A 25,883-nucleotide genomic window follows, 5' to 3' on the forward strand; every position below is an offset into this window, starting at 1 on the left:
ACATGTAGGCCAGACCAGGTAAAGGACATTAGTGATCCAGATAGGTCTTTACAACAATTGGCAATGGTTTCCTGGTTATCATCAGGCTTTTAATCCCAGATCTTTATTGAATTCAAATTTCACCATCTGCCATGGTGGGATTCAAACCTGGTTCCCCGAAGCATTACCTTGGGTCTCTGGAATACTGGTCAGTGAAGATGTCACCACACAGAAAGAGCAATGGATAAAAATGACCAAAACATCTGCTTTCAGGCATTATTGGGGGATAAAAGTTGATCAATTCTTCTATTCTTCTTTAAATAGCATAATGGAATCTGTTATGTCCACCTGCTCAGTGGACTAGCCTAGCTTGGTTTTATCCTTACCTATTGAACTCTTATAGAGCATTTCTACCAAGGTCTTCTTTTCTCATTCTAGTGCTGTTATCTTGGGTAGTGCCTGAGGATTAACTCTTGGGCCCTTCCGTTTCCTCATCAATTGCTGGCAGTGACTGAAGACATCACCAAGGTCAGCTTCCAAATGTATGCTGAAAGAATTCGGCTCTACCTCTCCAGCACGTCCTTGAACACCACCGCCACCAACCCCCCACCCAGCCCCCACACCCCCCCACACCCCCCCAGCCTTTGTGCTGTCACACTGTTTGCCCAACATTCACTCCTCTATGTACATAATTTCCTCCAGCAAAATACTTGGCAAACTAATGATATCATCTTTGGCATGGGTTGGCATTAAGTTGGCATGAGGGCTATATGGGACTATAAGTGAGGAGCATGAGTTGATCTAGGTTGGCGTTAGGTTGGCATTGGGGCCATAAGGAGCTATGGGGATTGGTGGGGGGCTTAGATCTGGCTTGAAGGATATAAGGAACCATTGAGGGTGGCATGGGGAGTGGATGGGTGGTGATGAGTTCTGAGGGGTGAGGTCTAGAGGGCCTAAAATTTAACAAGGCAATTGGAACAAAGTCTCAGAGAACTGAGGCAGGCCTTCTAATCAGCCTGCGTTGGCATTTGGCTGTCCTGTGGACAACTCTGATCTACTATTGAACGCAGTGGGCTCGACTCAATTCCACACCTGCCCCTCCAAAGTGAAAATTGGGCCTGACGGGGCACTTTCTATCGAGGTGGGTCTGCAAAGTTGGGAAATTTCCCGACTTGAGTTACCTGCCTTGGTAGTGAAAATCCAGCCCTATGTTACTTTGTGTGTTGTACAGTTGGAAAGGACAGAACACTGAACTCAGGAAGAGTAAAGGATTATGAATTGGACAATAGCCTGCTGATCTACATCCCAGAGCGTTGTATATAGAGATAGTGGATGCATTGGTGACCATCTACCAAAATTCTATAAATTCTGGAATAGTTTCTGCAGATTGAAAGGTGGCAAATGTAACCCCACTATTTAAGAAAGGAAGGAAAGAAATCAGGGAATGAGAGACCTGTAATCCTGACATCAGTAGTAGGGAAAATGTTAGAATCCATTATAAAGGATGTGATAGCTGGACACATAGAAATTAATGATAGAGATAGGCATGGATTTATGAAAGGGAAATCGTGTTTGACAAAGCTGTGGATGTAATTGGTCAAACCAGAGGGTTTCGTACATTTGGGTTTTCAGAAGGCTTTTGATGATGTCTCACACAAGAGGTTAGTAAAAATTAGAGCACATGGGATTGGGGTGATATACTTCCAGGGATTGAGAACTGGTTAATGAACAGAAAACAGAGAGTAGGAATACATGGGTCATTTTTTCAGACTTAGTGAGTGGGCAAGAACATGGCAGATGGTATATAATGTGGAAAAATGTGAAGTTATTCACTTTGGTAGGAAAACCAGAAATACAAAGTATTTCTTAAATTGAAAGATTGGGAAGTGTTGATGTCTGAAGGGTGTCATGAGGCTCTGCCCCTTTATTCTTGAAAATATGACTTTTAAACTTTCAACTGACTGGAAATTTTGCAATTTGAAATGAGACAGAACAAACTATTTAAAAATGCAAGGCCACCTTCCAAGGTAAAGGTGAAAAAGCAAACAAGTCAGCCTCAGGGGAGTGTGAAGAGAGGGAATTTCCTATAATTCAGGGACCCATCAAAACTGTCTAAGGAAGAGACATGAAAATACAAGGTGCTTGATATTGAAACGATGGTTGCCACAGGCAGACCCACCCAAAACCCCTTGGAAATACACAATGGGTGAAGTATAACAGGCCAGACTGCAAACATTGCAGGGAGATTTGCAAGAAAGGCTTCAGCAGACGAGCCAGGCTAAAAGCTTCCTTTCTCTTCCTCTCTCGCTTTTAGAAAAAGTGTATTGCCTGCTTCAGAAGGCAAACTTACTAAAAATCTACAAACAAACTGAGATCTTGTAATAATTGCAACATCTTCTACATCTGGCCGCATTCACAAAACCAGCTAATCCAAATTGGATGCAGCATTTAAAATCTACCTCTCAAGGACAATCAAAGAGCACTTAAATGTATATCCTTTTAATTTTTTAAAATTGGACTCTAACTTCCCTTATCTCTGATGCGTATATGTATGTGTATGTGTCCATGTGCATGCTGTTTGTATGACCTTGTCCGAGTGTGTATGTCCATGTGTGTGGCCCATTTCTGTGTGTGTGCATGTCCGTCCGTCCGTTTGTGTGTGTGTCTGTGTGTGTGTGTGTGTGTGTGTATATGTCTATGCATGCATGCCTGTGTACCCAAATGACTGCATGCAGGCCTCATGCTTGATATCACATTTTTATGATTTTTCCTCATGTTTAGTGGTTGAAAAATGTACTCCTTCTTTAACTCAAGAAAAGCTTGCTTGATTGGCTGCTTATTGCTCACTGCATAAATAGTTTAACACATTTGGATTCAGAAAGGGCATATCCCTGTGAAAAAGAAACTAAAATCTTTGTTGCAACCAACTGAGGTTGAATAGAGGGGACTCAGTTCACTTCTTCTCACCCGGTCAGAACAAAGGACCTGGGTATCCTTGTTCATAAGTCACTGAAAAATAACGTGCAGATGCAGCAAACAATTAGGAAGGCAAATGGTATGTTGGCCTCTATTGCAAGAGGATTTGAGAACAGGAGTAAAATAATCTTGCTGCAATTGTATAAAGCCTTGGTGAGACTGCACCTGGAATATTGTGTACAGTTTTGGTCTCCTCACCTAAGGAAAGATAGAGGGAGTGCAGAGAAGGTTCACCAGCCTGATTCCTGGGATGGTGGATTGTGCTATGAGGAGAGATTGAAGAGACTTTTTTTATTCATTCACTGGCTGGGTCAGCATTTATTGCCCATCCCTAGTTGCCCTTGAGAAAATGGGGGTGAACTGCCTTCTTGAATCACTGCAGTCCATGTGGTGTGACAGTGAAGGAACGGTGATATATTTCCAAGTCAGGATGGTGAGTGAGTTGGAGGGGAACTTCCAGGTGGTGGTGTTCCCATCTATCTGCTGCCCTTGTCCTTCTAGATGGTAGTGGTCATGGGTTTGGCAGGTGCTGTTGAAGGAGCCTTGGTGAATTCCTGCAGTGCATCTTGTAGATGGTACACACTGCTGCTACTGTGCATCAGTGGTGGAGGGAGTGAATGTTTGTGGATGTGGTGCCAATTAAATGGGCTGCTTTGCCCTGGATGGTGTCCAGCTTTTTGAGTTGTTTAATTGGCCACCACCATTCATGACTGGATGTGGCAGGACTGCAGAGCTTGGATCTGATCCGTTGATTGTGGGATCGCTTAGCTCTGTCCATGACTTGCTGTTATGCTGTTCTGGCACGCAAGTAGTCCTGCGTTTTGGCTTCACCAGGTTGACACCTTATTTTCATTTTTAGGTATGCCTGGTGCAGCTCCTGGCATGCCCTCCTGCACTCTTCATTGAACCAGGATTGATCCCCTGGCTTGATGGTAATGGTAGAGTGGGGGATATGCCGGGACAGGAGGTTACAGATTGTGTTTGAGTACAATTCTGCTGTTGCTGATGGCCCACAGTAACTCATGGATTCTGTGCCATCAGGACTGTTGTGATCAGGGTTCATAGATGTGCACCTTGTTGGCAGTAACCATATCCGGGGACTACAGATGGAATGCAGCTGCTGGTGAATTGAACTCGAGAGCTGAAACAGTTGGATGGGAAATGAGAGATCCTAAATAGTGGAGACCAAGTTGGAAAGATTGCGAGGTTGTGCAGCAAGTAATGCAAGTGCTTGGAACTACACAAGGTGCATCTTTGTCATGTTGATTATTTCAAGTGAAATTTATCTTTTTATTTGAAATATCTGTCACCTGTTAATTGTTTATTTGTTTTTATTTGGTTGGTTATAGTAAAGGTTTTAAAAAGTGAAATCTTGTCCAGCAGTTTTCTTTCTGTTGGTGTTGTGGAGATTGCTTTCTTTTTAAAAAGTTATCGGTCTCTACAGGGATCATGATATATAATGAGCGACTACATATCATTCATAGAATCACAGAATCTTAATGCCACAGAAGGAGGCCATTCGGCCCATCATGTCTGCACCAGATCTCTAAATGAGCATTATGGCCTAGTGCCATTGCCCTGTCTTTTCCCCACGCCCCTGCACATTGTTTTTATTCAAATAATCATCTAATGCCCTCTTGAATGCCTCAATTGAACCTGCCTTCACCGCATTCTCAGATTCCCAGCATCTACAGCAATTTATTTTTGTAAAATTCTCTACTTTGTGTTTAAATACCTCCATGGACACCAGAATCTCTCCCTCACTCAATACTCATTTTTTCTGAAAGTAGCTGCGTTAAGTTTCGTCTCGCCTTTCACTCCGCCATTGGTGGTCACGCCTTCAGCTATCAAGGTCAGGAATTGGTAAAGCCCTTCACGTCTCTGCCTCCCTCTCCTCCTTAAAACCTCCTGATAACCCAGCTCTCTGACCTAACCTTTTATCAGCCCTTGTAACCTTTCTCGTTTTGGCTCAGATTCTGCCTTTCCTTATGACTCAATGAGGTCTTTTGTGATGTTTCTCTGTGTTAAATCTGTCGGATAACTGCAGGTTTTGTTGAGATTCTATCCCAGAATCAACAATAAATGCAAGAGAAAGGACGTTGTTGTTATTAGGGTTTTAACAAACTGCAACAGGGGACATGTAAAATTTCCTGTTTGTGGTCACTAAATTGTTTACAACAAAATAGAATTTTGGATTTGGTTAGGACAGAGATCATTATGAACTACATTTCAAGAGTGCGATGTGCTAGTATTTACCTACCTAGCATTGGTGGTGTTGATAATTCAGTAATAAATACTCTGTACAATTGAAGCATCGACTTCCTGCTGCATTCATGCCTGTGTTACCTTGTTCCTGGCAGACAAAGCTCCTGACTAAAACAGGCAGAAGCTGCATGAAGATAATGCAATGTTTTTGTATATGGTCATTATCACCAGTTCCATCTCTGGCCCACCAAACATGGGTGGTACAAGTTGGGAGGTGGCTATTTTCAGGGATTGTTAAAGGGATTCCCAGCTGGGCTCTGGGATAGCTGGATGCAGGTTTGTTACAGATTTTATTGCAGTCATTTGTGGGTTTTGACTATTGAGGACTTCCACATTTGAATGTTTTTGCTGCTGTGGGTTTGCAAAAAGAATGCTTCCTTTCACTCCCAACTTTTACCACCTTTGTGCAGGCCCTTCAAAAATGTTTTTTCATTCATTCATGGGATGTGGGCATCACTAAGCATTTATTGCCCATCCCTAATTGCCCTTGTTCAGAGGGCATTTTTAAGAGTCAACCACATTGCTGTGGGTCTGGAGTCACATGTAGGCCAGACCAGATAAGGATGACAGATTTCCTTCCCTAAAAGGCATTAGTGACCCAGGTAGGTTTTTACAACAAGTGTTTCATGGTTATCATCAGACTTTTAAGTCCAGAATTTTATTGAATTCAAATACCACCATCTGCCGTGGTGGGATTCAAACCCAGGTTCCCAGAGTATTACCCTGGCTCTCTGGATTACCTGTCTAGGGGCAATACCATTATGCCAACACCTCCCCCTATGATTACCTCACCAAATTCCTAACCTCCAGATTAGTAAACTGCCTCCTGATAATGCTACAATCAAAGTATAACGAGGGCCCTGAACCAAAATGGACCTGTTTACTCCGGCTGCCCATTACCCACCTGATTTACGTTCCGCACAAAAACTGACCTCTGGGAGGGTGGGCTTGTCTACTGAACCTACCCTTTTGTAGTGTGACTCAATAACAAATAAATTCATACAAATTTCCACGAATAGGTTTACGCTCCAGAATGTCAAATTTGAACAATGTTATCTCAGTTACGCTGTGTCAAAGGTGGAAAGTGAGTGTTATTAAATGGCCTTTTTAAACAATCTCAAACTTGAGCATGTTTCTTTCCCTAATGGTCCAGAATGCTAAATTTCCATAATTTAATGGAACTCACTCAGAGTGTTATTTTAATGCTCGTTAGTGACCTGTTGCTTCTTTGCTTAGGTGACTTACAATCTCTTACTGGATTTATTTCCACCCATCAATAAAAAGGATGATAGATGCTATCTATTGTTGTCTACCCTTCAAATTAGAAACTTAGTGAGATAAAAGATTGAGTTTGAAACATGTCTCATGAGTTGCGCCCTCCAGTATGTTTCTTGTAGTCTGCAACCTGAATATCAGACAGTTATTTTTGTGAACAGTGTCTGTTAATTGGAATTTTCAACGATCAGATACTATTACTGATTAAGGCTGTTATATGCATGGTTCGTTGCAGATTCATGACCGCTGTTGAACTTGGATGAATCAGGTGAGGGGGTTGTCTGCTCAGGAAGCAATAAAGGAAGAAGAGGCAGATAGAGGGGGCAACGACTGGGTAACAACAATTTGCAGTATGAGAGTTGAAAGATAGTGCAGTTACACAGGGATCAGAAGTGTAAAACATATTCATTGCTGAATAACATTAAAAGTGTTATTGTGCAAAGTGATGTTGAAATGGATAAGGACATAGGTGAGGCCTAGTTGATAAAGAAGACAAACGGCTGAAAATCTGGTTTTATGCCAGATACCAGCACAAAGTGGGCAGCCCTTCTGGGAATGTGTATCAGTAAGCGCAGTACAAACTGGGTTACATTGGCTTAAAACCTGCGAGCTGCTATTTGGACATCTTAATGCCACTTGCCAGATAAGTTTGGGTGAGTGAATGGCGGGGGGTGGGTGGGGGGGCTGAGCCTGTACTAGCAATGGCCTCAGTATTACTGTGGGGCTGCAGCACTCTTTTTCATCTTGTTTCCATTTCAACATAAATAAAACAAAATTATTTAGCTTTCTAACAGTAGTCTCTAGTAGTCCTTTTAAGGAGTGTTGGTTAGGCCTGTAGACCTGGGAACGCCTTCCATGTTCTGTCCAATTTATGCCAAACTTGGCCACGTGGGCCTAACTGAGGTGTTAGACCCCTGATTAATATTTAGGCATCCAGACACTTGCCAAATTGGCACTTTGTCCTTGGGAGGTAACCTAACTGTAACTTCACAATTATAAAACAAAACTGGCAAAACTGATTCAAGTAAATTATTCACCATTACCAAATGTTCAAGGATTGAGGAGGTGCAAATTAGAAATTATGATTTAAAGAGTAAGAAAGGAGTTCAGGCAGAATTTTTATAGACTTGTGGATAAAGGTATCAGGTCAATGAAGCAGATTATATATAAATGAGTTCAATAGACAATGAGGTGTGTTTTTAGAAAGAGAAAGAGTTAATGGATACGGTGTTAGGGTGGGTAGGTGCAGTTGATCTATGGTAAAGTATGGTTTATTGGGCCTAAATATCTTTTCCTGTTCGTAAAAATTCTTATTTGCTGAAACTAATGATTAACAGCCTAACATCTTGTAACTGCCACAGAAACACTGAAATTACTTAAAAAGCTTGAAAAAATGTTTTAATTAACACTATTCACATATATCTGAGCTTGGATTACATTTATTAAAATTTCAACTTAAGTATAGTATTCCTCTTAGCATTTCGTTTTTCCATTAAATATAAGCATCAATATCAACAACAAGGAGTGAAGTACAGTTGATTGTAGGCTATCAAAATTCAATGTTCTAATCTATTTAATTAATTACTGGGCACTCAGAACTGATTGATTATCTCATGGAACGCCATTGAGAAATTGGTAAAGGCTCATTCTGATAGAATTAGATGCAAGTTACATCCCTGAAGCAAGTTATTCAGCCCAGCCATTCCATGTTGCTGTTTATCACCAATGTCTTAATCCCATGTGCCTGATTTGTTTCCATATCACTTTACTTCCCTTTTCCTTCAACCATCCATCTAACCTACTCTTACATGGTCCTTGTTTTAATTGCTAACTCAAAAAGCACGTTCCATAGTTTCACCAACCTTTAAAGGAATCAAAAAGGTTCCTTTTCCTCTCTGTCTTAAATCTCCTACATTTAATCTTACATCTGTGTCTCCATATAGATCTCCAATTGCTGGAAGTAGTCTGCTTCTGTCTATTCTGTCCCATCCATTCAAAATTTTAAACCCCTCATAAATTATTCCACTATCTCGTCTTTTCTGATGAAAACAGCCAGAATTTTTCAAGAAGAGTCATACAGACTGGAAATGTTAACTGTTTCTCTCTCCACAGATGCTGCTAGACCTGTTGAGCTTGTCCAGCATTTTATATTTTTATTTCTCAATTTTTTAATGCTTTCTTTGTATTTGTATTTCCTCACATTAGGCAGAGTTCTAGTAAATATGCACAGTACTCCCTCTATTGCCTCAACATCCCTCCAACAGTGTGCAGCCCAAAGCTGCAGTATTTAATAAGGTTCTTTTTAGTAGCATAATCATCTTGAGGCGCTGCTTTCGAACATATTGTAAACCTGAACCCCCTTAATCCACATCCTCAGAATTATTTAGCATGGGAGTGAAATTCATTTTGGGTAAATTAAAAATTACCCATTTTATGCCCATTGCCCAAGATAAATTTCACCCTCTTTTCATCTCTTTTAATATAGTCATCAAATCTGAACACTGATTGATCATTGTAACATACAGTGAATAGAAGTGGTCCCAACACTTTGTTTCAAACCTCTTTATGTAGTCACAGCATTCTGAAACTTGAAAGTTTTCTTTCCTTTAAATTGTACAAATTTATTCAACAACCGTAATATCTTCTTTTTACAAATAACCCGTTTTTTATCTATAGTCCTGTGTACTAACTTACCTTTCAGCCTCACCTCAGATAGCTCACTCCTCATCTTTCTAAAATCTGCTAAATGTCAGACTGGCAGACCCTGGTTATGTACTTTTCTCTCTCCTTAAACTTTATCATATTATGATCACTAGCACAGGGTGTACTCAGGTTGGACTCACATATCTGAAATTTGCCATTACTCATAACTCAATCCATTGGAAGGAGTCTTTCATGCAAGCTGTCTTTTCTGGGAATCTCACTAACAAAAGGTCAGTACATGTCTTGTTCACTCTTGAGTCTTTCAGCATATTCTCAGAGAAAATGAGCCCACCCTTTTGAAACATGTAAAGAGAGTATGAAGGATGACTACAAATACAATTGAAAGAGAATGTATAGCTTCATATTTAAACATAGAATATTTTTATTGATTTGCTTCTAAAAACTGGCACAGAAATTGGGCTTGGCATAGACATAAAGGGACACATTAGAAAGAAACTGAACAGCTGGTGTAAATACTTGAACTCATTAAAATGAAGGGACAGTTCTGATAGATGTGGAGGAATCAGAACTAAAATCATTAGGGGTTAAACTGAACTTGAGTAATAGTGCAATATGAACAATAGAGCATTGGCAACCTGTTTTACACCCACACCCCCATTTCCTTTTTAATTGAAATCTATCGCCAAAGACCAACTTGATACCTAACGTATCTTAGATATGCCCATGCGCAGAGTGAATGAAACAACATCACTAAGAACCAATAACATGGGAGTGCCTTGACCAGCAAATATATTCAGGCTGAGTCATGACAACACATGGGTGAAACTGGTCTTCACCAAAGGGTCTAATAGTGAATTAGTGGCTCGTTTTACACTGTGCCTGATAAGAAAGAAAAACATTTATATTGGGTCTTCCATAGTGTTGTGATGTCCTAAAACATTTTACAATCATTGGAGTACTTTTTAAGTGTAGCCACTGTTAGCAGTGTAGGAAATGTGGAAGCCAGTTTTTGCACACAGTGCAAACAGCAATAATGTCCATTTAACCTGGAGTCACAGAGAAAGTTGGGTGCAGTGTAAGGCTGGCTGCTGATTCACTATGAGCCCATTTTGTGCTACTGCTGAAGACCAATATTATTCACCGTGTATCTTAGAGACATGAATAGTAATGTCAGGGTTGACAGTCCTGTTTATTCACATGTTTAAAACCAGGCATATACAGCTACTAGAGTTCAACTGAATTTGTTCTTATATTCTACTCAAGAACAGGATATTGCACCTTTGAGTGAGTTCCAGGCACTCATTTCCTCCTCCAAACAGGGTTATGTGCCTTCCAGTTTAATAAAATAATTGCCATTACTCCCTTTTAGGGCTGAGCCATCCTTTTTACATAAGTACACACATATTGTGTAAAACATTTTTATCACATGTAAAAATATAAAATTATCATATGCCATTATTTTCTTAATTTTGCAATTTACTTTTCTCTACCTCCTGAAGCCCCTCTGAGGTGTGAATTAATGGCTAGCAGTCAACTCCTTTCCAGGAGTTGGAAATGTTGTCCTGAACCAGCAGTGGGAACGTGCACAAGAGTGACATCACTGATTCATCTTGTGGTTTGCTCTTCTGTAATCTGGGAGAGTGCCTCACTTTCACATGGAGTATCTCCAAGTGGCGGAGAGCAGGGACTCACCATACTTTGATTTGCAAGATACAAATCACGTTGGTACTGTAATTCTGTAGAACAGCGTAACACTGTGCAGTCTGCTCAACCATGACACTAAATTCTAAAGATAATTCATGGAGTGACAGTGGTCTGCTGGGACAGTGAATGTAGGCCAATCACCTGAAGATCATTTACATAAGATGTCTGTATAATTAAGTTTACAGGCCTGAAGAACACTTTCTAAGAGGCTAGTCAGATCTTCTGTGAAGAATTGCTGAAATTTTCAAAGCAGAAGCAGAAATGTGAAGAGCTAAGTGCTTTATAAGTTATGGCGTACTTTGATCTCCCTACGAAAAAACAAACTCACAAGTTCAGCATAACATGCAAATCATACAAACATCAGCTTTCCAATATAACCCAGGTATAATATAAAGATACATTGAGAACTACCTATTTTAGCACAATTGTGAGATGAGCTTCCTATACTTCCAGTCTGCTAGGTGGTTAATATTAATATTAGATAAATAGGAGTAGAGTTTAGATTTTACCAATAGAATTTCCTGGATGGATAGTAGAGAGAAAATAGAGGTGGGGGCAGGGTTGGTGGGTGTCAATTGCATGTCTATCTGTTCCGTTTTTAAATGAAAGGAGAATCAGGTGAGTTCTGTTAGGGGCATGCAGTCCTCCCTGTTGTGATTCCAATCTGTGCATCTCTATATTTTTGCATTAGAAGCGCATGTCACTGGACAGGCTGGTATCTGTTATCCATCCCTAGCTACCTTTGAGAAAGTGGTGGTTAGTTGCCTTGCTCAACTGCTGCTCTTCATTTGATGTAGGGACTCCCATAGTGCTGTTAGGTAGGGAGTCCCAGGCTTTTCACCCAGTGATAGTGAAGGAATGGCTAGATATTGCAGGTAGGTGGTGGTGCTCCCATCTAGGTGATGTTTTATGTCCCAGGCAATAATAATGATTTGGGTCCCCACCCCCGCAAGGCTGATACCAACACTGTATAAGAACAGATATAGTGTAAACTAAAAGTGATATTTTCCCCATCTGCCTGTATTAAACTCTGAGACAACAAAAAAGAGGTACCGGATACAGTATTATTTGAAAACGAGAATCAAAAAAGCAAAAGGTAGCATCTTGGAAGGACTGCAGAGGCAGACGCAGAGGCATCTGGTCTCAAGTTCCTGCCGCTGACTGATGTGTCAGTTTGCCACCATATTCTCCCCTCAGGGGCATTTTCAGTGCCGCTGGTTGGAAGGAGTTGGGGGGTGGGGTGGGGGGTGGGGGCGGGGGTGGTGGGGAGGGGTTGGTATTCATGCCTACCCACCCACAAGCAGTGGAAAGTCAATTCTGCCCCTCGATAGGGCCTATTAAATTTGCTCTACTGGTGATGACTAGAATTTTCCAATCAGCAGTCAGAGACCCTGCTGAGGCCAAATTCAGGCCAATGTCTGGACGTGGCCTCCTGGCAGCTGACTGCAGGCCCAGCACACTCCATCTAACATCATTAACCCCGAGATAATCAAGATGTCCCCGCAGTCAGGATTGCAAGATGTTCACAGCTGGTGCCACACACAGACTGTCCTATGGAGGGGCATCCCCCCCACACTAAAGGTCTGGCAGCTGTAACCACTTTATTATTTTACCTTTTTTAAAAAGTCTTCAGAGGACAGTTCTTTCTCCTACCTACCCAGCTGACAGGCTTCCAGGCCTATAGCCACTAGCAGACACACAAGCTGAGTAGCCTGAAGTTGCATTGTGCTCCTGAACATGGGGGTAATGTGTACCCAGGATAATTACTAACTCATGAGCAATGTTCAAATCCCTCACATACTGAGGAGCTGTCAGCACTGATAAATGCAGCATCTCATTTAAATGAGCTTCTGGAATTGGTGAGAGGTCAGCGTTGCCTTATCTCTCTCTCTCTTGTCCTTGCAGGAGAAGAGGGTGCTCAGTTCCAGGAAGAAGGCTCATACAGGTGGGGGAGGCTGGGGTGTGGGGGGAGGCCGGATTGCCATCCTTACTAGAATGGAAGAGGCTGCCCTTGACATTGTGTGGGTGGCATCACATAATAAACTGGGCACTGGAGAAATGGGAATAAGGAGAGGTTGAAAAGATTGAATTCTGTAAATGAGGTGTATGGAATACACTCCTCCCTGTTTGACAGTACGCCAAAGCCTCAGATACATTGGGAAACCTCAGCTCTGCAGAGGCATCTGCGGTCAGAGGCAAGTTCTCATAATTTCCTTCTTATGTCTCTCACAGGGTTGGTTGTGGAGGGGGAGTGTGCCAATGCCACAGTGACATCACAGGGCCCCTCAGCAGTTCAAGAAAGCAGCTCACCACCACCTTCTCAAGGGCAATTAGGCCTAGACAGGAATGCTGGCCTAGCCAGTGACGCCCACTCCCCACGAATGAATTAAAACATTTTTTTTAAATGATCTGGATATTAACAAGGGCAGGTTTTGTAGGCATTGGGTGTGGGGGGTTGTAGGAGAGTGGCAGAGTTTCAGACTGGAGTTTTAACTCCACAGTATGCGTCTTTTATACTTGACAGGTTGCCTGCCTGGAAGTTGAACCCGGTTTTCAGGCTTGGGTTCCAGATGGGTGGCGAGGACTCCAGAGCAGGCTCCCTGGTGGGGGGGTGGTGGCGGGGTGGGGTGTATGATGGTGAGGGTTAGTTTGGGGCTGTTGGGGAAGCACTCTTGCTCCTCTTGGCCCATTTACCTTGCTTATTTACCTTTGGCTGCTGGACTCCCCAAACCCAGCTGGCTGTGGTACAATCTGGTTAAATCAGAGGCCGCAGTCTCATTACAGTATCCAAATTTCCAACCTGTCTCCTGGGATCAAATTGGCTGCCTGCAAATGGATCGCTTCTGTTAAACCCAGAGGTAGGCAGGTTGAGGCCAGTTACAGATTTTTAAAATTTGAACATCTGACTCAATCCCAAACTACCTATTTTCACATGTTAAAATTTAGCTCCATGTAACTCATGCTACATGCAACTAGATGTCAAATAAAGAAATAAAACTCCTATGTTTTATTTAATAAGACTCTGCTGTTTGTTTGACATCTTATATAGTCACAAATTTAACACAGTTCTCCATCTTTAGCATGCATCATGATCATGAGGATATATGCATACAATGACTGCAATATTAAACATACATACAAAAAATATATAAAATATAAAACTATAAATATATTATACGTATAAAAGAACAAATCCCTGGTTATAGTAAAATGAAGATTTTGCCAATGATGAATTTTTAAAATTTGAACCTTTGATTCGCTACAATCAACATTTTAAGGAATTAAACCAAGAATATACAGGGTATTTCTCAAAGAACAACCCATCAGTTCAGTTCCATGTCATCTTGCTTTGATATTTTTCAAAAATGTGAAGAGATTACAGAGGAAATTCACAAGAATGATTCCCGGGATAAAGAACTGTGGCTATGAGGATAGATTGGAGAGGTTGGGACTGTTTTCCTTGGAGAAAAGAAAGCTGAGAGGAGACTTTGATAGAGGTATTCAAGATCCTGAGGGGTATGAACAGGGTAAATAGTGAGAAACTGTTCCAACTCAAGAGAACATCAAGAACTAGAGGGCACAGATTCAAAATAATTGGCAAAAGGAGTAAATGTGATGTGAGGCAAAATTTTTTCACCCAGAGGGTGTTTGGAGTCTGAAACAAACTTCCTGAGAGGGTGGTGGAGGCAGGTTTGATCAAGGTGTTCAAAAGAGAATTGGATTGCTACCTGAAAAAAGTGAGAATGTGCAAAGTTAGGGGGTATGGTCTTTCAGAGAGCCAGCGTAGTCTCGATGGGCTGAATGGCCTTGTTCTGCACTGTAAAGATACTGTGATAAGTCTAGGGACAGTAGAAAATTCTAGGTGTCAACTGGATGAAGGTAACATATTCAATGATAAACATTTGCAATGATTTGTTTCAATTTAATCATGGGAGGTACATTATCTGTTACCTTTGATTCAGGATCAGGAACATCATCCATCTATCATAAGAAAATAAAACCAATTAATGGTTTGAAACATATGTCTTAATTTGGTAAGAGATTTTATCCAGTCTGCTCTTCAAGAAGAGTGTAATCTATGTACATCCTAGTAACCAGAGTACAGGATAAAGGTTTTCTATTGTGATTTCTGGGTCTCACTATCACTTACTTAGGTATCAGGCAAAAAAGGTGTACTCCAGGACAAGGAATGCTGACATTAGGTTAATAAAATTACTGTTGAATGTACTGTGATTTAATATACAGGAACACATGTTAAAAGAATTACACATTTGAGGATGAGCTGAAAACTCAGTAAAATGACCTCACAGCCTAGAAACTGCTGTTAATGTGCTATTCACAGATTAATTGTGAATTGCTTTACATTTATTAGGAGAACTTTCCCTTATTACTCTCAGTTTTTGCTGTCATGCTGCGTTTGATAGCCATTAGCGATGCAATGTAGAATTTACCTGCTATATGGGCCTTCTTGAAGGAGATGATATAAGTTCTACCAATGGCTCTTTATTAACCAATTTGCAGAGGTACATCTCTACTGTCATTACTTTGAATAGGGGACCCACTGCACAGTGGAGCAATAAAACTTGACATGCATATCATCAAATATCATAGGCAGACCTATCAACATACTACTTATCCTCTGTCAAGTCCAGTTTTAGTGGAAGGCTGAAAGTAGTGAAAATAAACTAAATGTGAAAAGGAAATTTGGGGAAACACACCTATAAATGAAAACCCCAGCGGCAGAATCTTGTTGAGGGGGTTTTACCTGCTGGCTGGAGAGCCGGCAAGAGACCCCGCGTTTCTTCTTTTTGGGTGGGTCAGCCAAATCAGGCAGCGACGAGGGCAGCAATGGGTCTTCCCCTGGAATCAATACCCTGGGGGAAGAAATCTCTCTTACCAAGTGCTGCTGGTCAATCAGAGCGACCAAGGCTACAAGTAAACAGCGTGGGAGGGATTTTGCAGGGTAGGAGTCACGGGTTGCAGGGGCGTCAGCAGCAAGGGTGGGGAGATGGCTCCCAGCCAGCTCCCTCTTTCCCAGTGTTTAGTCCCTCGATCAGGCACTGAGTGCCTTTCATCAAGGGACCCTCCTCTCCATTCCGGGAGCTGACGTGGTTTTAGCTGTCATGTTTGCTGCTTTGCAACAGACCAGCCTACAGCTGGGTTAATACCAGAAACGACAGGATGAAGTTCTTAAGTCATTAATTGGCCGGAACATAATTCGGGTGGAGGTGGGAAGGTGGAATGTCACCGTCCCAACAAACTAAACACCCTTCCCCCCTCCTTAAGCCCCCCACCAGGGATAGAAGATTGCACCCAGGTTTCTCACTGCAACTTTTCTAATAGTGTTTTTCTGATTGTGTGGGATGAATGTATTTCAGTAGTAAAGTTTAATGATTGTATTTTAGGGGGTATTCCCTTTAAGGGCTCAATTAGGCAGCTTCCTGGCCCTTTATCATGAAATGAATGCATCAGCACTCACTCTTCAAAGTCTATTACAGTAGTTTTGCTAATGTCAGCGAATAAACAAGAGTGACTTTAAACTGTACTGCCAACATTGCTGGCTATTATTACACAACTGTCACTGATGAAAACTTTTCTAGGATTTGTAACTTCTGTTAGATGTGAACTACTGTCTTTTGTTATTAAATGCCATCAAATGGTTTACACTTCATCTGCACTGTTAGTTCCAGTTTTGCTTCATTAATCAAACAGTCTATGTTTATAACATTAACAGATAGTATGTTACTAACCTCTTTAGTGAATTTCCATGTTGGAAGCTTCTCTTCAGAAGATTCTATATTTAATTTCATGTTGTTGAGCTTTTGCAGTAAATATGATTTGTCTTTTCCTTCCTAACAGTGAAAATACCTCTGTAAGGTTAACCAACCAATTTTGTATATTACAAAACACAAGTTTCAGCAGCATGTTGAGTCACTACATGTCATGTTTTGCATAAATTGGTCCATCAAAGACACCTCCAAACTCATTCTCTACAGTTCTATTCATTCTACTACAAATGAAGTATCTTCTTTTCATATATGTTAGCGTTTCAATGGACAGCATTGCTGCTGGGAAATCAGCTGTCCATAACAACTGTTGAGGTTGATACAGGATGGTGAGTAGCCATTCCCATTCAGCTTGAAAATAATAATTATTTTTCCCCTTTTTTGGTTTCTCTGCTGTATTTATCATTCTTGATAGTGGTGAGATAGTGGCCAGGTAATAAATTAATAGCAGTTAATAATATGCCTGAATATCCTTCCAACTGACCACACTAAGCACTTCTCTATGACTGCATGGCTGAGAATGTTTGTAAAGTGTGAACCCTTATAGAATAGTAGAATGATCCAGCACAGAAAGGAGCCTTTGGGCCTTTGCAGGCTCTTTGAAAGAGCTGTCCAATTAATCCCACACCCCTGCCATCTCCCATTGCCCTGCAAAATTTTCCCCCTCAAGTATTTATCCAATTCCCTTTTGAAAATTGTTATTGGATCTGCTTCCATTACCCTTCAGTCAGCACATTCCAGATCATAATACCATACTGCCTCTGGTTCTTTCTTCCATTACCTCAAATTTGTGCCCCCTACCCTTGACCCTTCTACCTCTGGAAACAGATTTTTCTTATTTATTCGTTTTTTAAAAATTCATAATTTTGAATATCTCTATCAAAGCTCCCTTAACCTTCGTTCTGCTCTAAGGAGAAGAATCCTACCACTCTGTGTGGGAACATAATGGGGCTTTGACAAGCCATACAAAGTTTTAATCAGATTAGCAAATAAAATCGTATTTAAATCACAGTCTTATTTTTGGTATAGTGCCAAAGTGTAAAGGTACTATTCCTGAGCATGAGTAGTTTGTTATTGTGACACCAACCTAAATTTTTGTTGTGCTATTTTTAAAGTGAAAAAAAAACCATTCTCAGTGTTTTCATTATACTCAATTGTGGATTTTTACAAATAAAAGTTAAATTTTTGTTTTATTGATGAAATAAGCAACAGCCAAAGTTTTGAATCAGAAAGGATCATAAGAATCACAGTAGCTTCTTATATAAGAATATAAGAACATAAGAAATAGGAATTGGAGGAGACCATTTAGCTCCTTGAGCTTGCTTCTTCATTCAAGTTCATGGCTGATCTTTTAACTTAATGCCACCTTCCCACACTAACCCCATATTCCTTAATTGCCTTCAAACCCTAAATAAACAGGGGACAAATATAATAAAAAATTGAAGCAAAGCTTGATGTGTTTGGTCAGTGAATAATTGAGTAACACAGACCAGGAAGGCTGCAGATATGATTTCCAGTCTGCACTGAATTAATTGAGTTGGCACAATAGTAGCAAGTGGTCTAAGGCCCTGTGTTAGGTAAAGGGATATTTACTAGGGTTTTCACTCCTACTCAACTTGATGAGCCTTGCTTGAAGCCTACATGTGTGAATACTGGACGAGAACAAGTTTCGGTTCAATTGTGATGCCCCTTGCTATCAAATAGCCCATTGATATTCATTGTTTAGGCTCATACATCACTACGGCCACCTGGGCAAGATACAAGAGGGAAATTACTAGCATCATTGGAACCTAATCCAAACAGAAGCTTAATGGCTTCACAAGACGAGAGTGGAGATAAAATTGGTAAGACAAATAATCAGCAAGTAAATCACAGCCTAGGGTGCCACAAGTTTTACAATTTCTGTCTAAGGCTTTTGAAACAAAAGTAGAACATTTACCACTCTCAAATACTTTTTTTTATTTGTTCATGTGAGGTGGGAGTCACTGGCTAGACCAGCATTTGTTGCCCATTCCTAATTGCCCTTGTTCAGAGGGCAGTTAAGAGTCAACCAGATTGCTGTGGGTCTGGAGTCGCATATAGACCAGGTAAGGACAGCAGATTTCCTTCCCTAAAGAGCATTAGTGGATTTTACAACCAGATGGGTTTTCACAATCCACAATGGTTTCATGGTCATCATCAGATTTTTCATTCCAGATTTTTATTAAATTCAAATTTCACCATCTGGATTCAAACCCAGGTCCCCAGAGGATTAAACTTGGGTCTCTGGAATACCAGTCAAGTGCCAATACCACGATGCCACCACCTCCCCTTACTTTAGTAAACCTGCTTGACAATGCAGCCTCAACACTAAATACACACAAACTAGACTGGAAGTAAAATAGTGGAAAATGTTGATTCAAAAATGCTAAGAAAGCTACAAACTTTTTGAGAGAATGAAATGGAGTATATCTCAAACTTACATTACCAATGTGCTCTTGCAAGCATTTTGTCATCATTTTTCGCCCATCTATAATTTGTAAATACAGGTAGATGAAAGCACTTGAGAAAGAGAGAAAAGATAGTTATTGGCAACGGTACTTGAATTTACTTGATTTATGATACACATGTTTAGTACCTGCAAATGAACACTTTATAATAACTGAAAATTATGAAAATATTATTTTCATGACTTTTCAATGTTTTCTATGATCATAGATTGACAACATTCCAATGGGTCTCTCCTAACATTAAGATCTAAGTCCACCGGCAAAACCAGCTCGAAGCAAGTCCATAAGCACAGAGCTCCTATGTCAGTGGGCAGAGTGCAAACAATTGCACAACTCAGATCTGCCAGATCTACATTGCACTATACAGGACTGAGATCAGTATCTGAAGTGTAATGACATCCAGGATAATTTGTTGATAAACATCTAAAAACAAAATATATAAATAATATCAGGTTGTTTGAGATATCATGCTTAGGTCACGGGTGTGACCTTGAGTTTGTTAATACTCAAAGCAAAATGCTCAATATCTCTTTGATAATTTGGCAACAGCACCCACACCAAATCAGTACTCTGAGTCACAAAAACTATCTTTTCCTTGATTTAAGAATTGCAAATATGCAAATGGGTTCTTTTCTCTAGCACCTGCTTCTTCACCCTCAAGGGTCTTGTTATTCACCCCTATAGCTCCAAAAGCCACTCCGTTCTCACCAACTAATGATCCTCGAAAATGCCATTGCTGTCCAGCTGTACAAGCATCTCTCCTATCTCAAATTTGTTAGGACTGCTTTTCTCCTTGCCTGCACCTTCAAGCCCAAGTCAAAGTAATCAATTATATCCCTTTGACTGGGGGATATTATTGTTCCTTTGCCTCCTTAACCTACAGACAATATTGACGTAGTGGAAAACTCCATCCTCTTACAACATTTCTCCTCCATTGCCCACCTCTCTCTCTGTGGGCAGAATCGCCTGCTACCTTTGGCATCGGGCATCATAGCGGGTGGGGAAGAGGGGACAATATTGTGAGAAGGCCAAAAATTGGTTTTACACTGTCGTGAAACCAGACTGCGATCATCTGCTCCACTTTTCAATGGTGAGGTATGTTTTCCCCTCCGCATTTCAAGGACCTAATTTCAATACTTTATCATCTCATTATAAGCCCTGCTCGCCGAAATGAACCCCTACATCAAATGTGGTTGAGACAAGAAAGTTTGATCTGGCTCTATTCTCTTCCACGCTAAAGTTCCATTGGTGAGAAACTTCAGACATCTCCTGGGACTGGCGTCTGTCTTCACATGAGAGGGCATCAGGTCAACAACATCAAAACACTGCAAACGTTATCCTTTTTATAAAGTTTTTTCTTCAACCGCCCATCTCTGCAGAGACCCTATTTGTTTGTCCTTTGCTTTTGTATGTGTGTGTGTGTGTGTGTGTGTGTGTGTGTGTTGGGGGGTGGGGTGCGGTATCTTAAAAAGGATAGATAGTTACTCTTCCAGGTTACAAATTGTGTGTTAGCTAATTCTTGCAACCTGTTTTTTTAAAAAAACATTTCGGTTTGTAATAAATCAATCATTCTGGGCAGATGTTTGCTCTTGGTGGGTGGACGGCAGGTGGGCAGCCGATCGCCGCTGCCGATACAGGCCGTGCTGCCATTTTAAGTGGGCGGGCCGCCCGACAGGAAGTGCTATGTGCTTCCTGTGCGTTCGGGGGTGGGGGGGGGGGGAATCCCCCAAAAGCGAGAGTGCGCTCTTACGCGTAAGTGCACGAAAGAGCACACATCTCCCTGAGGCTAAGTGCTGCCTCAGGGAGATCGCTGACAGTTGTGAAAACATTAAAAATAGAAAAAAAAATCCTTAATATGTCCCCCTCATGTGACAATGTCACACGAGATGGGACATATTAATAAATATCACAGAAACTTTATTAAAGTTTTTAAAAACCGACATGAAACCTCATCCTGCCGGTGGATGGGGTTTCATGTTTTTTTCAGAAGCCCCCTGGAGCTCCTGGCCTGCCCACCAGCCTTAACATTGGACGGGCAGGGCCTTAAATTGATGTAACCACCCTGTCAATGGCCTCAATCGGCCAGTGACTGGTCGGCGGGCCCACAGCTGATTTCGCTGTCCCCCCGCCTTCCTGAAAATTTAAAGGGACCGGGATGACATTGGGGGTTCCACCCGACATCATCCCACATCATTTTCACGTCCCCTGCTCGCCGACAGAAAAATTCTGTCCTCTGAGTTTATTGAAAGAAGCCTGGTTAAAGTCTCTTTTATCCTGGGTCTAACAGTAGTGAGGGTAAACAACTGGCCATTTTGATGATTGAATTAAACATTTACACTAGTGATGCAACCTGTGGAGTTGTGGGGCTAGATCAAGTGCGCACTCCTCTCACCCACACAATCACTTCATGGATGTTCCAATTTCATTCTTGGCCTCCTCCTGATCTTTTTCACATGTTGCCATTCTGCACCATCCTTGTAGGCATGTGATCAACTTCCATATGTACACTAACAGCAGCCAATTCTCCATTTCCACCATTATTCCTGACTCCAATCTAGCCCTTTGATACACTGTGGTGTCTAACTGCTTGTACAACATCAAGTCATAAGTGAGTCAGAACTTTCCCAACTTAAACACTAAAGCCATTCTATCCAGCACTACCGAAATCTCTAAATCCAAGCCCTGAATCCATCCCTTTCCCAACTGTGCAGTCAGGCTAAACCCAATGATTCATAACTCCAGTGTCCTTTGTGACAATGAGCTCAGCTTTGAACCACATAACGTGTTCATCACTGAGAATGTTTATTTCCACCTCTGTAACATTGCCTGCCTCTGCTTCTACCTCACCCCCACAGCACTGAACAACAACAACTTGCATTATTAAAGCACTGTTATCATAGAGCCATCCCAGTGCGCTTCACAGTTGGTGTAAAAAGACAAATATTGTCAAGTCAAAGAAGGCGGCCTTAAGAGGTGTGACTAAAAGCTTGGTCATAGAGATGGATTTTTTTAGGAGGGTCCTAAAGAAGATAAGCAAAGTTAAGGAAGCTGAAGAGGCTGAAAGGTTTAGGAAGGAAATTCCAATGTTTAGTGCCTAGATGGTTGGAAGCAAACATGCCAAACGTGGGGCAATGGAAGTTGGAGGACTGCAGAATTATTGGAGGGTGGTAGGACTAGAGAAGGTTACCGAAATATGGAGGGACGCCATGAAGATATTTAATAACAGGATGGGAAGTTTAAATTGAGATATTTAGGACTGGGAGCAATGTAGGGCAGGGGGCATAGTGTGACTGGGACCCTGGGTGGACTAGGTTATGGACAGCAGAGTTTTGGATAAGTTGAAGTTTATGGAGAGTGGAGGATAGGAGCCCAGCCAGGAGAGCGCTGGCATATTTAAATATGGAGGTGACAAAGGCATGGATGAACTTTCAGCATAAGACAGGGGCGGAGATGGATGTTGATATGCGAGAGAAAGTAGATGGTCTTTTTAATGGAGAGGATATGTAGTTGAAAGCTGAGATCACATTATGAATAGTCTGATTCATCCTGAGACAGTGGCTGGGTAGAGGGATGGAATTGGTGCTGATGGTAAGGAGTTTCCAGTGAGGTCCAAAGAAGATGGCTTTGGTCTTTCTCATGTTTAACTGGATGAAATTTTAGCTCATCCATTAGTGTATGTCCAACACAGAGGCTGACAACACAGAGGCACCAGAGGGGTTGACGGTGTTGTTGCAAAGAGGGAGTTGGATATTGTAAGTATACATGTGCAACATGTCTTGAAAGATGTCACTTGGATGAGGAAAAGGAGGTGAACTTGGTAACTTCAGAGTTAATGGCGCAAGAGCATGAAGGGAAGCTGGAGATGCTCTGGCTACAATTGGGTTGATAATAGTGGATTAAAATTAGGGAAGTCCCATTCAGTTGGATAATGGAGGAGACACATTGAAGGAGGGTGGTTTGATCAACTGTGTTAAAGGCTAAAGAGTGTTTAAGAAGGGCAAGGAGGGACAGTACACCAGTCATTTGGAGGAAGCCTTTGGTGACTTTGATTCAAGCCTTTTCAGTGTTAGGAAAGATGCGGAAAATTGATTGAAGAGAATTTGTAGCAAAAATGCAACACAGATTTAGGATGCAACATAGATTTAGGATGCAACACAGATTTAGGATACAACACAGATTTAGGATGCAACAATACTTTCAATCAAGAGGAGATTGAAAATGGAGCAATAGTTTGCAAGGACAGGGGAGTTAAGGATGGGCATTAATGATGGTGGATTTGAAATGCAGACAACAGTACCCTAGGAGAGTGAACTGTTTACACTAGCTTGGAGGCTAGAAAAGAAACCTAGGTGATCAGCAAATTGGATTGGAGACAGCGGAGAAGGAGATGGGTCTCAAGATGAGCTTGGAGGGCATATGAGAGGAGAAAGGAATAATAATAGAGAAAAATACTGTTCAGGCTTAAGGAAGATGGAAACTAAAGGAAGTTTCGCTTGTTGGGAAATGGGGAGAGGAGATGCAGCAGAATAGATGGTCTCAATCTTAGTGATAAAGAGGTTCATGAACTCCTCGCTTGCTGTAAGTGAGTCTGGAGGGGTCATGGGGGAAGGGCTTAAGGAGATATTTCAGTAGTGAGCACTTTTAGAGCTTGTGACCTCAAACATCTAGAAGGGAAAGGGCAGCAGGCACATGACAGCATCACCACCAACAAGTTTCACTCCAACTCACACACCCATCCTGAATCGGAAATGTAACTCCATTCCTTCATCATCACTGGATCAAAATTCCTGCTCTCTAACAACTCTATGTGGGTGCACCTATATCACATGGACAGCAGCAGTTTAAGAAGGGGATCACCAGCACCTTCTCATAGACAATGACGGAAAGGCAATAAATGCAGGCGGTAAAGAAGGCAAATGGTATGTTGGTCTTCACAGCGAGAGTAGTCGAATACAGGAGCAGGGATGTCTTGCTGCAATTGTACAGGGCCTTGGTGAGACCACGCCTGGAATATTGTGTGCAGCTTTGGTCTTCTATCTGAGGAAGGATGTACTTGCTATAGAGGGAGTGCAGCAAAGGTTTACCAGACTGATTCCTGGGTTGGCGGGACTGACATATGAGGAGAGATTGAGTCAGTTAGGATTATATTCGCTGGAGTTCAGAAGAATGAGGGGGGATCGCATAGAAACCTATAAAATTCTAACAGGACTAGACAGGGTAGATGCAGGAAGGATGTTCCCGATGGTGGGGGAGTCCAGATCCAGGGGTCACAGTCTGAGGATATGAGGTAGAAAATTTAGGACTGAGATGAGGAGAAATTTCTTCACCCAGAGAGTGGTGAACCTGTGGAATTTGCTACCACAGAAAGTAGTTGAGGCCAAAACATTGTATGTTTTCAAGAAGGAGTTAGATATAGCTCTTGGGGCAAAAGAGATCAAAGGATATGGGGAGAAAGTGGGAGCAGGATATTGAGTTGGATGATCAGCCATGATCATAATGAATGGTGGAGCAAGCTTGAAGGGCTGAATGGCCTACTTCTGCTCCTAGTTTCTGTGTTTCTATGTCATGAATGAATACAAAAAACACTTGGGGTGGAAATTTATGTTGGCGGGATTTTATGGTCCCGCCTAAGTCAATGGAGTTTTGAACGGCTCGCTGTATTTTACAGTCCCACCCCCGCTGTGACAGGGCTGTAAAATTCCACCCCCTATCCCTGTGCCAAACCACACACCCTTATTCCAAAACTCTCCTCTAAACCCACCACTTTCTACATCTCCTTCCTATTTCAAAAGCCTCCTAAAACTACTTTTCTAACCACAACCTTGATCACTTCTTCTAATTTTTCTCCTAATATGGTCATTTGCCAACAAACACCACTGAGACCGTTACTATTTTAAAAGGACTGCTTAAAATGCAAGCTGTTGCTAAAAAATACACATATGCAGACAGTGACAGGCAAAAGAGCTAAGAACAAATGTCTTACTTGATATTTTAAAGTAACATTGAATCGCATATTAACAGAGACCTGTGCATCTTTTTTGGACAGATATACAACCGTGCATAAACTAAGAAAGGTGATTTTATTTGAATTATTCTATTACCAAACAATTGTAATTAAGGCAACCTTGCAACAGGTTACCTGGGGAAGAGTTTTCCTGTCGGAGTGGGGGAGGGGGCCCGCTCGCCGATGTGTAAAATGATACTGGATGACGCCGGGTGGAACTCCCTATTTCACCCCGCATCATTTCCATTTTCAGGTCGGCGGGGGTGCAGCCGAGTCAGCTGTGTACCCGCCGACCTGTCAACAGCCTATTGAGGCCATTGAGAAACTAGTTAAAATCATTACTGGACCTTAAGGTTGGTGGGAAGGCCGGGAGCCCTAGTGGGCTTCAGAAAAAGCATCAAACCTCATCCACGGGCAGGATGAGGTTTCATGAGGGTATTTAAATTTTTAATAAAGGTTTCAAAAAAAAGTTATGGACATGTCCCAACTCATGAGACAGTGTCACACGAGGGGACATGTCAGGGAAATTTTTCTATCATTCGTATTACAATTTTTAATTTGGAGCTGATCTCCCTGAGGCAGCACTTAGCCTCAAGGAGATCTGTGTGCTCCTTCGTGCGCATGCGCAAAAGAACGCACTCCTGGCTGAGGGAATCCTGCACAGGGAGGGCATAGCGCTTCCTGGTGGACGTTACACTGGGCTGGCCTTAATGGGCCCACCCATGCAAAATGGCGACACCC

General features: G+C 41.7%; 1 protein-coding gene across 1 annotated transcript in view; it reads right to left on the reverse strand.

The window, feature by feature from the left end:
• Nucleotides 1-25,883, reverse strand: part of tmc5 (transmembrane channel like 5) — a 215,457-nt gene that overhangs the window by 23,340 nt on the left and 166,234 nt on the right. The window contains exons 19-21 of the mRNA XM_041206868.1: nt 19,112-19,190; nt 16,614-16,715; nt 14,815-14,844 (exon numbers count right to left, since the gene is read on the reverse strand). Of these exons, the coding sequence (XP_041062802.1) occupies nt 14,815-14,844; nt 16,614-16,715; nt 19,112-19,190 (211 nt within the window). The remainder of the gene's footprint in view (nt 1-14,814; nt 14,845-16,613; nt 16,716-19,111; nt 19,191-25,883) is intronic.

The sequence above is a fragment of the Carcharodon carcharias genome, chromosome 15 (assembly GCF_017639515.1).
Source record: "Carcharodon carcharias isolate sCarCar2 chromosome 15, sCarCar2.pri, whole genome shotgun sequence".
Taxonomy (NCBI): Eukaryota; Metazoa; Chordata; class Chondrichthyes; order Lamniformes; family Lamnidae; genus Carcharodon; species Carcharodon carcharias.